We start from the raw sequence: 13,132 nt of genomic DNA, 5'->3' as shown, positions 1-13,132 counted from the left end.
GGTTTTGTTTGAATATCAGTTTTCAGTTCTTTTGGGTATATGCCTGTGTTAGTATTTTTATCCTTATGGTAATTTTTAATGAACCATAAAAGTGTTTTTGCATAGAGAGTGTACTCTTTATATTTTCAGAGCAAGGTGGTATTTATATTTTATTCAAATTAAGCATTGTTTACTTCTACCAAGTAAGAGCTCTACAAAATGACATTTATATTTGAACATATCAAACATTTTTGGTTGCTAATAGGTGTTTTTAAAGCAGTAAGCTTTGCTGTTTACAACAGTTTTATGTTCACAGCAAAATTTAACAGAAAAAGTCTAGCTGTATAGCCAGTGTTCTGTCCCACAAGAATCTTTTTCTATTATGAGCCTCAGTAAACCTCCTTTGGCACATAAAGTTTAGTTTATATTAGAGTTCACTTTTAGTGCTGTGAATTCTATGAGGTTTGACAAATATATGACATTGTAATATCATGCAGGATAATTTTACTTTCCCTAAAAATTTATCTTCTGTACTTTCTCTAGCTCCTTCATTAGGGGCCCTGTATGACTGTGAGCATCCACTTCTATATTTGCCAGGCACTGGCATAGCCTCACAAGAGATAGGTATATCAGGGTCCTGTCAGCAAAATCTTGCTGGCATATGCAATAGTGTCTGGGTTTAGTGGTTGTATATGGGATGGATCCGCAGGTGGGGCAGTCTCTGGATGGTCTTTTGTTCCCCATTCTAAGAAGAAGGGAAGTATCCACACTTTGGTCTTCCTTCTTCTTGAGTTTCATGTGTTTTGCAAACTGTATCTTAGGTATTCTAAGTTTCTGTACTCTTTTTTTTTTTTTTTTGGTTTCTCGAGACAGGGTTTCTCTGGATAGCCCTGGCTGTCCTAGAACTCATTTTGTAGACCAGGCTGGCCTCGAACTCAGAAATCGGCCTGCCTCTGCCTCCCGAGTGCTGGGATTAAAGGTGTGCACCACCACGCCCGGCCTCTGTACCCCATTTTTAATGGGGTTATTTGAGTTGTTGGTATCTAACTTCTTAAGTTCTTTATAAATTTGGGGTATTAGTCCTTTGTCAGATGTAGGATTGGTAAAGATCCTTTCTCAGTCTGTAGGCTGCTGTTTTGTTCTATTGACAATGCCCTTTGCCTTATAGAGGCTTTGCAGTTTCATGAGGTCCCATTTATCAATTTTTGCTATTAGAGCTTGAGCTACTGATGTTCTGTTCAGGAAACTGTATCCTGTACCAATGCATTCAAGGCTCTTTCCCACTTTCTCTTCCCTGATATGTAGTGTATCCGGTTTTTATGTTGGAGTCCTTGATCCACTTGAATGTGAGTTTTATGCAGGATGATAAATCTGGTTCTATTTTCATTTTTCTACATGTAGACACTCAGTGAGACCAGCACCATTTGTTGAAGATGCTTTCTTTTTTCCATTGTATTCTTTTGGCTTCTTTACCAAAAATCAAGTGTTAACAGTTGTGTGGGTTTATTTCTGAGTATTTGATTTGATTCTCTTGATCTACCTGACTGTCTCTGTACCAGTACCATACAGTTTTTATCACTATTGCTCTGTACAGTTAGTTTGAGGTCTGGGATGGTGATTACTTCAGAAGTTCTTTTATTGTTCATGATTGTTTTGGTTGTCCTGGGTTTTTTTTGTTTTTCCATGTGAAGTGGAGAATTCCTTTAAGGTCTATAAAAAATTATGTTGGCATTTTTTATGGGAATCGCATTATATCTGTAGATTGCTTTTGGCAAGATGGCCATTTTCACTATGTTAATCCTACCTATTAATGAGCATGGGTAAAATTCTCCTTTTTCTGATATCTTCTTCAGCTTATTTCTTCAAGAACTTGATGTTCTTGTGTACAGATCTTTTACTTGCTTGGTTAGAGTTAAAACAAGATGTTTTATATTATTTGTGGCTATTGTAAAGGTTATTGTTTTCCCTAATTTCTTTCTTGGCCCATTTATCATTTTTATAAAGGAGGGCTACTGATTTCTCTAAGTTAGTTTTATATCCAGTTTCTTTACTGAAGCTGCTTCTCAGCTAAAGGTCCTCTCTGGAATTTTGTGGGTTGCTTATGTATACTGTCATATCATCTGGAAATAGAAATACTTTGACTTCTTTCTTTTCAATGTGTATCCTCTTGATCTTCTTTTATTGTCTTATTGCTCTAGCTTGAACTTCAAGTATTATATTGAATAGATAGGAGAGAGTGGGCAGCCCAGTCTTTTCCCTGATTTTAGTGGGATTGATTTGTATTTTTCTCCATTTAATTTAATGTTGGCTATTAGCTTGCTATATGTTGTTTTTATTATGTTTAGGTATATGCTTTGAATCCTTGATCTCTCCAAGAGTTTTAACATGAAGGGATGTTGGGTTTTGTGAAAGGCTTTTTCAGTATCTAGTGGGATATCATATGATTTTTTTCTTTCAGTTTGTTTATATCGTGGATTATATTGATGGATTTTCCTTTATTGAACCATCCTGGCTTCCCTGGCATGAAGCCTACTTGATCATGATGAATGATGTTTTTGGTGTTTACTTGGATTTAGCTTGTGAGAATTTTATTGAGTGTTTTTGCAGTAAGGTTCATAAGCAAAATTGGTCTGAAGCGCTCTTTATTTCTTGAGTCTTTGTATGGTTTAGGTATCAGGGTGTCTATGGCCTCATAGAATGAATTAGGTAGTATTCCTTCTGTTTCTGTTATGTGGAATAGTTTGAGAAGTATTGGTATTAGCTCTTCTTTGAGGGTCTGGTAGAATTCTGTACTAAAACCATCTGGCCCCGGGGCTTTTGGGGGGGGGGGGTGTGCTGAGAGTGCTTATATTTCCTTGGGAATTGTAGGACTGTTTAATTAATTTACCTGATCTTGATTTAACTTTGTCAAGTGGTGTCTGTATAGAAATTCATCTATTATGTTAATATTTTCCAGTTTTGTGGAGTGTAGGGTTTTGTAGTAAGATCTGATGTTTTTGAATTTCCTCGATTTTTGTTGTGTTTCCCTGTTCATTTTTTATTTTGTTAATCTGGATACTATCTCTGTGCCTTTTAGTTAGTTTGGCTAAGAGTTTTTCAATCTTGTTGGTTTTCTGAAAGAAATAGCTCTTGGTTTCATTGATTCTTTGTAATTTTTTTTCTGTGATTGATTTCAGCCCTGATTTTGATTATCTCCTGCATTCTATTCCTCTTGGGTATGCTTGTTTTGTTTTTTCTTCTAGAGCTTTTTGGTGTGTGTTTAAATTGCTGGTATGAGAACTTTCTAACTTTATGGAGGCACTGTTGAGGCTTACTTTGTACCTGATTATATGGTTAATTTTTGGAGAAGGAACCATAAGATGCTAGGAAGAAGGTGTATTCTTTTTGTTTTGGGATAAAAGGTTCTGTAGATAACTGCTGGATCCATTTGATTCATAAGGTCTGTTGGTTTTATTGTTTCTGTTTGTCTTCTGTTTCAATGACCTGTTCCTTGGTGAGAATGGGGTGTTGAAGTCTCCACTATTATGTGATTTGAGCTTATGAATGTGGGTAGATGCCCTTGCATTTGGGGCATAGATATTCAGAATTGACACTACCTCTTGTTGGAGTTTTCCTTTGATGAGTATGAAGTGTCCTTCCCTATGTCTTTTGATAACTTTTAATTGAGAGTCTATTTTATTGGTTATTAGAATGGCTACTCCAACTTGTTTCTTGCATCTGTTTGCTTGGAAAATCTTTTTTTAGCACTCTATTCTGATGTAGTGCCTATCTTTGTTGCCAAGCTGTCTTCCTCATATGCATCAGAATGATGGATTCCGGTTTTGCATCCATTCTGTTAGCCTGTGTCTTTTTATTGGTGAATTGAGTCAATTGATGTTGAGAGATATTATGATTATTAGCTCCTATTATTTTTATTGTTGGATGTGATACTGTGTGTGTGCTCTTTTGTTTTTTCTGTGAGATTATTAATTTCTTGTGTTTCCCTGGGTACAGTTACCTCCTTGTGTTGGAGGTTTCCTTGTAGTATCCTCTGCTAAACTGGATTAATAGAAAGATATTGTTTAAATGTCATTTAGTCATGGAATATTTTGGCTTCTCCATCTATGGTGATTGAGAGTTTTACTGGGTATAGGAGCCTGGGATGGCATCTTAGGGTCTTCAAGACACCTGCTCAGGGTATTCTGGCTTTTAGAGTCTCTATTTAGAAATCCAGTGTAATTCTGATAGGTCTTCCTTTATGTTACTTGGTCTTTTTCTCTTGTGGCTTTTCATATTATTTCTTCTGAACATTTAGTGTTTCAATTATTATATGGTGGGATGCATTTTTTTCTGGTCTATTCTTTTTAGTGTTCTGTAGGCTTCTTGACTGTTTTAGGGACCTTTTCAGTTTAGGGAAGTTTTCTTCTATGATTTTATTGAAGATTATTTTCTGGCACTTTGAACTTGGAATCTTTACTCTCCTCTATTCCTATCATTCTTACGTTTGGTCTTTTTATAGTGTCCCAAATTTTCTTGATGTTTTGAGTTAGGAACTTCTTACATTTGATATTTTCTTTGACCATTATATCCACTTACTTGTATGGTATCTTCTACACCTGAGATTCTGTCTCCTATCTCTTGTAGTTTGTTGGTGATGCTTATATCTGTAGTTCCTGTTCTCTTTCCTAGGTTTTCCATTTCCAGGATTGCCTGCACTTGTGTTTTTTTATTGCTTCTATTTCCATCTTTATGTCTTGGACTATTTTCTTCATTTACTTCACCTGTTTGTTTGCATTTTCCTCTATGTCTTTAAGGGATTTGTTTCCTCTTTAAGGGTTTCTACCTGGTTGATTGTGTTTTCCTGTTTCTTGAAGATATTTATTTATATCTTCTTTAAGGGCCTCTATCTTCTTCATGAGATGAGATTGAAGGTCAGTCTTGCTCTTCAGGTGTGGTACAATATCCATTGGTTTCTGTAGTAGGAGGGCTGCATTCTTATGGTACCATATTGTACTAACTTTTTGCTATTTGGTTGTTTCTGATATTGGCTGGCCTGGTATCCCTTGAGAGTAGTAAGCCTCTGGGACTGGCTGTCCCAGATAGCCGAGGACCTCTGGAGAGGCAAGAGAGCTGTGGCTGGAGATGGGTGTGCTGATCCTCTATTGCAGGTGGAGGTGTGGGCCAGAAGGAAGATGGAGCTCTGATATGGCCAGGCAGAGCTCAAAGCTTCCCAGCTTGTGTTCTTTTTTTTTTTTTTAAATTATTATCACGTATTTTCCTCAATTACATTTCCAATGCTATCCCAAAAGTTCCCCACACCCCCCCCACTCCCCTACCCACCCATTCCCATTTTTTGGCCCTGGCGTTCCCCTGTACTGGGGCATATAAAGTTTGCAAGTCCAATGGGCCTCTCTTTCCAGTGATGGCCGACTAGGCCATCTTTTGATACATATCCAGCTTGTGTTCTTGATGGGGACTGGTGGCTGTTTAGGTGTGGCTCTCTCACCTGTGTATCTTGGGTTAGAGCAGGCCTCACTGGAGGCATACAGAGCTCTAGGATGAAGAACAGAGTGCTAATTCAATATTATAGGTAGAGGTGTGGGACCAGAGGAAGATGGAGCTCCAATAAGGCAGGGCAGGCACATTACTTAATGTTTTCTTTGTATCATTTCAAACATGCATCTTCTGCAGTCATTGTAATCATCTAAGACTTTTACCTAAGGTCATATCATTTAGTCACAAATCTGAGACATGAACTAGGGCTTTGTTCTCTGCATCATTGAATGGTTCAAGGTTTCATCTCTCAAGGTTTTCCTCTTGTTGGGGTTAGCATACTTGCTGATAAGTGATTATTATTGCTCTATAAAGTGATTCTTCTAGCTTATATGAGATTTTATTGTTATATAAAGTGAGTCTTCTTAATAGATGAATTATTGGAAAGCTAAATTAACATATGGAAAAGTCCACCACTCCCATATTATATTACCTGAGGTTTTCAAACACTAGAAGGAACCGAATAATCACAACTACAGACAAAATAATGCTGACATATATGTGGTTCAAAATGAAGATGTGGAGGGTTCTGTCTTGAAGTACCTAATTTGAAACCTATAGGTTTTCTTGTTTTATTCTTGAAATGGCAATGATAATTGTCTTATTATATGTCAATGCCAGAAATAGCAGAGAACAGAACATGGATGTCAGGATATTTATTACACAACAGTGCTAAGATACTCTGAAAGCATACTAAGGCCTATGACCTTAAACAAAATTCTGAGTGCCCAATAATAGATTCATCTCTTTGCATGTGGTATATGATGCTTAGATACTCTCCAAGCCTCAGATCTATAATGTCTATTAACATTTTAGCTTAAATGTTAGGTATACTAAATGCTTTGTTTAGGATTTAAAATATTTATTCTGCTGTTTTAGGTTGGTGATGTAGTAGAAGTACAGGCAAATGAAACCTTTCCCTGTGATCTTATACTTCTGTCATCCTGCACAACTGATGGAACCTGTTATGTCACTACAGCCAGTCTTGATGGTGAATCTAATTGCAAGGTAATGGAGATTAAACCTGTTGAGTGTTTTATTTTCAGAATGGTTAATAAGACAGTACTGTCTCCTAACACTTTTTAGTCCCTTAACTCATTTTATGAAAGGTTTGTATTTGTAGACAGCTATTATGTAATTACCTTAGCTTCTAAGTAAATGCCCAATTGGGAGAATAGGATTGTGTTGTTTGGGCCCCTACAAAAGAGCCATTACAATTTTTGTAGTACCACTTAAATTTAATATTGATATAGTTCAATTAACATTTTATTTAGGCTTTTTGTTAGTGTTTTTGTTATTGTACTTAGGACTGAGATCTAGGCTCACACATGCACAGTAGAACTACCACTGAGGTACATCTAGATGTTTATAGTTGAGAATACTTGTGAGCTAAAACTACATAAATACCAGAATGGCTTCAAGTACTATAACTTTTTAATTGATCTACTTTTATTTTTAAAGAATTGTGTAATTTTGTTTAAAAGATTAATTCTGAGTCTGGTGGAATAGCTCCATAGTTACGGGCACTGACTGTTCGTCTAGAGGCCCAGGTTCAATTCCTAGAACCTACATAGTAGCTCACAAACCATCTGTAATTCAAGTTCTAGGAGATACAATTCTCTGACCTTCTCCGACAATGGGGACACAAGTGGTGGACAGACATGCTTATATCCCAAATGCCCATATACATAAAATTAGATAGATAGATAGATAGATAGATAGGTAGGTAGGTAGGTAGATAGATAGATAGATAGATAGATAGATAGATAGATAGATAGATAGATAGATAGATGTGTTACCTGTTACTATTTACTGATTCTGCGTTTCAAACACAGGGCACTAAATTATTGGTGTCTCAACTGTTCAAAAACTGAATTACATTTTAGGAATTATCAGAATAAAATACAGAAATCTACCTAAAGATTCTCTAACATGGAAAATATTGTGTAGAGAAAGAAATTTTCAGTTTTCTTTTATTCATTAAGTGGTAATAAATCAGAGAGCTTAAAGTCAGTCAGTAGTTTTAAATTTAGAGCAAGAAGTTCTCTAATATCTCTAAAGACTGTCACCAGCTTTCCCTTGTACATAATACTTGAATTTGCACTAACGTTTGCTCACAGTTTATAAATAGGTTCATTGGACCTTGTCTTTCATTTGGATAAATTAAGAGTGTTTTACACACACACACACACACACACACACACACACACACACACACACACACACACACAAAGTGTCTTAATCATTGAACATAAGACATTCTTTTCCTGCTTCTATATAAAATATACCCATGTTGAACAGTTTCAAAATCATTACTTAAATTGTTTGTATAAGAAAAATCTGTTTGTGTAATGGAACCATTAATGATTTCTTCAAATCTTCATGGGGATTTCAGTTAACTATATGCATGCTACAAATGCAATACTCTCAACTGTCAGTTTCAAGGAAAGTTTTAAGTTGTTTTTCTTTTCCCTTTGAAATCCTTTTGAGGCAGAGATAATTATCTAGTTGTTGGTAGTTTAAAATAGTATCCTATATTTGGTGGGTAATATCCATCAACATTTGTAATATTCGCTGATCCCTATTACTGTTAAACATTGCTGTTTCTGGAACCAGTTTTATATAGTTATAAAAAAAGAAATAATTTATATTTGATTATCTTCTGCTGTCATATAGACACATTATGCAGTACGAGATACCATTGCACTGTGTACAGCCGAATCCATTGATAATCTCCGAGCAACAATTGAATGTGAGCAGCCTCAACCTGATCTCTACAGGTAAGAAGACCTTGCTTCACCTTACTTATGTCTGTTGTCTCTGCTTCTTTTTCCTACCAGTGTAGCAAAGAAATACCCACTGCTTATTTACCAGCTTGCTCTTTGTATGTTTTTATAAGCTGTTCTTATTCCAAGGAAGGGAGATGAATCAAATTAGCCTTGCTCATTACCAGCTTAAGATAAATCATTATGGACCCAAGCGTCCTATGTTTTTCTTTTCTTTTAGTTACTTGGATCAGTTTTTTAGATGGTTAACCTAAGCTTCATCTATTAGACTAATAGAGTATCTAGAGTTAATTAAAACAAAAATAAACCTTTCGCATCTTAGCCAACGTGATCAAAAAAGGAGAAGATGGGACAGTCCAATTAATAGGCATGTCATCCTTTCTTGTTAGTGAGTATGATGAACTGAAGATTACAAATAGGCTATCTGTGGTCCACCTTAAGCCATTAAGTTCAAGGACCAATAAAATGTTATATTTTTCTTCTGGTTCTTGGATGTATGTTTCTGATAAATATTCATTGTGGTTGTCAAAAAAATTTGACATTAGAATCTAAGACTCATTAGTTTGATTAGGGTATGGTACTGCCGAAGATATAGTAATAGTTTTTAACTAATTTCATTCTATACCACTGTTGCACATAACATCTGCTATGTAAGCAATCCATCATGGTTTGTTTTGTTTTGTTTTGGTCTTTCAAGACAGGGTTTCTCTTTATAGCCCTGGCTATCCTGGAACTCACTTTGTAGACCAGGCTGGCCTCGAACTCAGAAATCCTCCTGTCTATGCCTCCTGAGTGCTGGGATTAAAGGCGTGCGCCACCATGCCTGGCTGCAATCCATCATGTTAATTCATGCTGGAAGACTAAATGTCTGGAATTTGTTTTCTCTGATATGGAGCAGTAGAGAAAATTATCCTATTATGAGAATGTTGCCTTCCCTTTCATTCTTTGTTTCCTCTTTCTCTTTGTTATGTTCACCTTGACACTAAGAACTAGAGCCACAGCTGGGCAGTGGTGGTGCATGCCTTAGTTCCAGTACTTGAGAGGCAGAGGCAGGTGAATCTCTGCGAGTCTGAGGCCAGATGATCTACAGAATGAGTTCCAGGATAGCCAGAACTGTTACACAGAGAAACTCTGTCTCAAACTAAAACCAAACCAAACCAAACGTTTCTCCACCTTTAAGGAGAAAAACCATTCTTCTCCACATGAATCTAAAATAAAAGCCACATTATTTGTAGAAAGGTGTCATAGGAGGTATTGTGTATATTGATAACCAAGTAGAATTTTAGTTGATTTAAAATCTTTGTATATACTCCTAAAACTTGTAATATTATTTTAAAGGTTAGGTTTAAGTTTTATATAATTTATAATTTTGACTTTTTTCAGAAGCTTAGTAAAATTTTCAATGAATTTTCAATTTATTCAGAATTTTATTCTTTTATTCTTTTTAATCTGATGAATTTCCAATTGCTGCTATTTGGATTTTATACTTGCTAGTATGTTGTCTTGTTTTGTTTTGTTTTAACAGGTTTGTTGGGCGAATCAGTATCTATAGTAATAGTATTGAGGCTGTTGCCAGGTTAGTTTGATATTCCTTTTATCTATCCTTTTGAAAGGAGGGATATTTCTCTTTTAAACCCACTAAATTAGTCAGATGCCTTTCTTTAAATATATTGAAAAGAAGATAGCTAAGTAACCTTTTGACTAGTAGGGTTGTGGTGGTAGGGTTTCTCTGTATTTGGGTAGATTATTATTGAAATAAATACATAGGGTTTCCAAAAACAAAAACCCAAACAGAGCTCCATGGGACCAGCCAAATGTTTCAACCAATAAAGATACTTGCCCCAAATCTCTAGAACCCACTTTTTTTTCTCTCTCTTTTTTTTATTAGGTATTTTCCTTGTTTACATTTCCAATGCTATCCCAAAAGTCCCCCATACCAACCCCCCCAATCCCCTACCCACCCACTCCCCCTTAATCCCCAGAACCCACTTTAAAGTTGAAAGGAGAGAACTGACTCCAAAAAACCTTATCCTCTGACTGCTACTCATACACACTCTGTGGCAAGGTACATCCATACAAACCTAATCATTATAGACATGAGTTTTCATTCAAAAATATAAAAGAGCAGAGCTTTGTACCTGCTTTCCCAAACCTGTTCTAGACATTGCATATATTTTCCCTGCTTGTATAATGGCTGAGAAGGATGAAAATAACGTTGAAGAAAAGTGGTTTATGGGAGAGCAAGTACGGCTCTAGACAGTGAGGAAAGTGCTAGAAGAATTGCTTGGACCTAAGTAAAATATAAGGTTCATCATTTCTGAGGCAATGCATACGAACAGGGTGCTTTCTTTCCTCCTTTATCATGGAATTAAGTGCCTCAGTTTTTCACTTTGCCTTAATCCCCCAGAAATCAATTTTATTCACTACAAAGACATCATTGTGGTTTTGCAGCTTGTCATTTGCCTTCTCAGTCTTTTATCTGTGATCCTCTATTTCTCACTTCTTGTAGCTCTTGTTTTGCCATCTATGAATCATAAGCTTTTGATCCTTCTGTACCTTTTTTTTTTAACCTTTGCTTGTTGCTGGCTACTCCTGGACTGCTTCCATCTGTGCTGTACCCTCAAGTCACATCAGATGGAAGGAGGGATCCGTCTGCTCATCCTGGGGAGTAAGCATATGGTGGAAATAGATACATTTTGAAGCCCTCGGAGATAGGTGTATGTTAGGGCAAAAATCTGTCCCCAGTGTTGATGACATTATATACATTGTTTAAATAAAGTGTGCTTCTTTTTTATTTAGGTCTTTGGGACCTGAAAATCTTTTGCTGAAAGGAGCCACACTTAAAAATACCAAGAAGATATATGGTGAACAACTTTAAACATATGCTGTTAAAATGTTTATTAAAATCTATGGAGAAAAAAATAATGCATGCTAAAAGTGAACATGGCAGATACCTGCCTTTTATTCTCAATGTATATTTATGTGCTGAAAATTTAATTAACATGACTGACATTGTATCCTACTTAAATTTTAATATAATTAATAATATCAACAATGAGTAGAAAGAAAACTTTGAATTCTCACCATCATAGACTGAAAAATGCACAGAACCAAATAGGCAGGGTGTTGGCTAACAAATTTACCAATAACTAGGTTTTTGTTACATTCTGTTATTCTTTAGGAGTTGCTGTTTACACTGGGATGGAAACCAAAATGGCTTTGAACTACCAAGGGAAATCTCAGAAATGTTCTGCTGTTGAAAAGTTAGTATGAACCACTATTTTATTTTAGTCAATGTTGATTGAAATAGTTACTTCTTCAGTAACTCCAAATAGCAATAGCAGAAATCAGAACCCACAATAACAGTAACTACCATTTTGAGCACATATTTCTGCTTCTGAAGTGGTCCTCATTAATTTATTTCTGATTTGATTTGATTCAATCCTCTAAATAATCCTATGAAGTTATTTATATTAGAAATGAAGAAAGGGTCTCCAAGATGGTACATGACTTCAATAAGCCTACATAGTTTTTAAATGATACCATTTATGTAAAGTGTAAATTCTTTTCCTTCTGTTGCTGGATTTGGGGTCATTTAGTTGATATGTGTATGTTAGTTCTACATTATTGTTGAGATAGACATTGGAGTGGTAGAGCAAGTAAGGTGACACTAACAGAGGTTTCTCTTTTTTAATTTTAATTAATTTTTAAAATTTAATTCAATTTTAACTAAATTTTTGTTTGTGTATCTGTGTATACAACACACGTGTGTGTGCGTGCCTCTCTCTCTCTGTGTAAGACAGACAAAGAGACAGAGAGAGACAGACAGACAGAGAGGGAGAGAGGTGGGGGAAGAGAGTCTCTTGCAGCACAGACTGATTTTAAACTAGCTACTTAAGCTGAGGATGGTCTTGATATTGTAATCCTCCTGCCTGCCAATATAAATCCAGCTACGGGGGTTTATAGACACCACCATGCCAGACATACTCTTCTCTTTGCAGGAATGGATATGATTCATTGTGTCTTATTCAGAATTATGCTGTTAAAAATGGGATTCACATTTGCTATTCTACCTTTAATTTGAAATATTTAGTCTTTTGGCGGGGAGAGGCAATACACTTTTCATAGAGGTTAAGTAGTTACTAAAACATATGGATATGTCTATTTCCAGTTATTTTACAGGAACCTTGGTAAAGGTGTATTTGACTAGCCAGATATTGTGCCTTGGGGAACATTAGTGATCAATAAACAGTCCAGGGCTAGATTTTCCATTTTGCCACTTAAACAGTGATTCTTCAGCTGTGATCATTAAAGTTCTTACATAAAAACATTGGGCTGTGATTATATAGCATACACAGGAGACGCTTTCGCTTAGTTAAGACTAAAGTAGACTCAAATTGAACATTTACATTTCTGTTTTGTTTATATCTTAAGTAACTAGGCATACAATCTTGTTTTTCAGATCTATTAATGCCTTCTTGATTGTTTATTTATTTATCTTACTGACCAAAGCTGCAGTATGCACAACTCTTAAGTATGTTTGGCAAAGTTCCCCATACAATGATGAACCATGGTATAACCAAAAGACTCAAAAGGAACGGGAAACTTTTCAGGTAATTGCTTTGCTGTGAGAAGAATTACTCTTTGTGATTAGACTAGCCTTCACTGAAACACTACTCAGAAAAATGAGACCTTTTGATTTAGATTTGTTTTTATTTTATATATCTCTATGTTTTTTTGATTCTTTCATTAAGAGATTTGAAAAGTAATGAGCTTTCTGGCATTTTAATTCAATATGAACTTGTATTCCTATCTATATATGAATTTTGAATGTT

The 13,132-nt window shown here is 35.7% G+C and overlaps 1 protein-coding gene across 12 annotated transcripts in view; it reads left to right on the top strand.

Annotated features, from left to right (window-relative positions):
* Atp11c (ATPase, class VI, type 11C) overlaps nt 1-13,132 on the top strand; it is a 181,571-nt gene that overhangs the window by 101,374 nt on the left and 67,065 nt on the right. For all 12 annotated transcript variants that reach the window (XR_001782750.1, XM_006528091.4, XM_006528090.4 and 9 more), the window contains 6 exons: nt 6,391-6,519; nt 8,188-8,291; nt 9,823-9,873; nt 11,097-11,161; nt 11,479-11,560; nt 12,760-12,910. Coding sequence is in view for 11 of the 12 variants with exons in the window: in XM_006528091.4 (XP_006528154.1) it covers nt 6,391-6,519; nt 8,188-8,291; nt 9,823-9,873; nt 11,097-11,161; nt 11,479-11,560; nt 12,760-12,910 (582 nt within the window). In the remaining variant the exon portion in view is untranslated. The remainder of the gene's footprint in view (nt 1-6,390; nt 6,520-8,187; nt 8,292-9,822; nt 9,874-11,096; nt 11,162-11,478; nt 11,561-12,759; nt 12,911-13,132) is intronic.

Source organism: Mus musculus, chromosome X (genome assembly GCF_000001635.26).
Source record: "Mus musculus strain C57BL/6J chromosome X, GRCm38.p6 C57BL/6J".
Taxonomy (NCBI): domain Eukaryota; kingdom Metazoa; phylum Chordata; class Mammalia; order Rodentia; family Muridae; genus Mus; species Mus musculus.
This window is presented reverse-complemented; position numbering and strand designations above follow the sequence as displayed.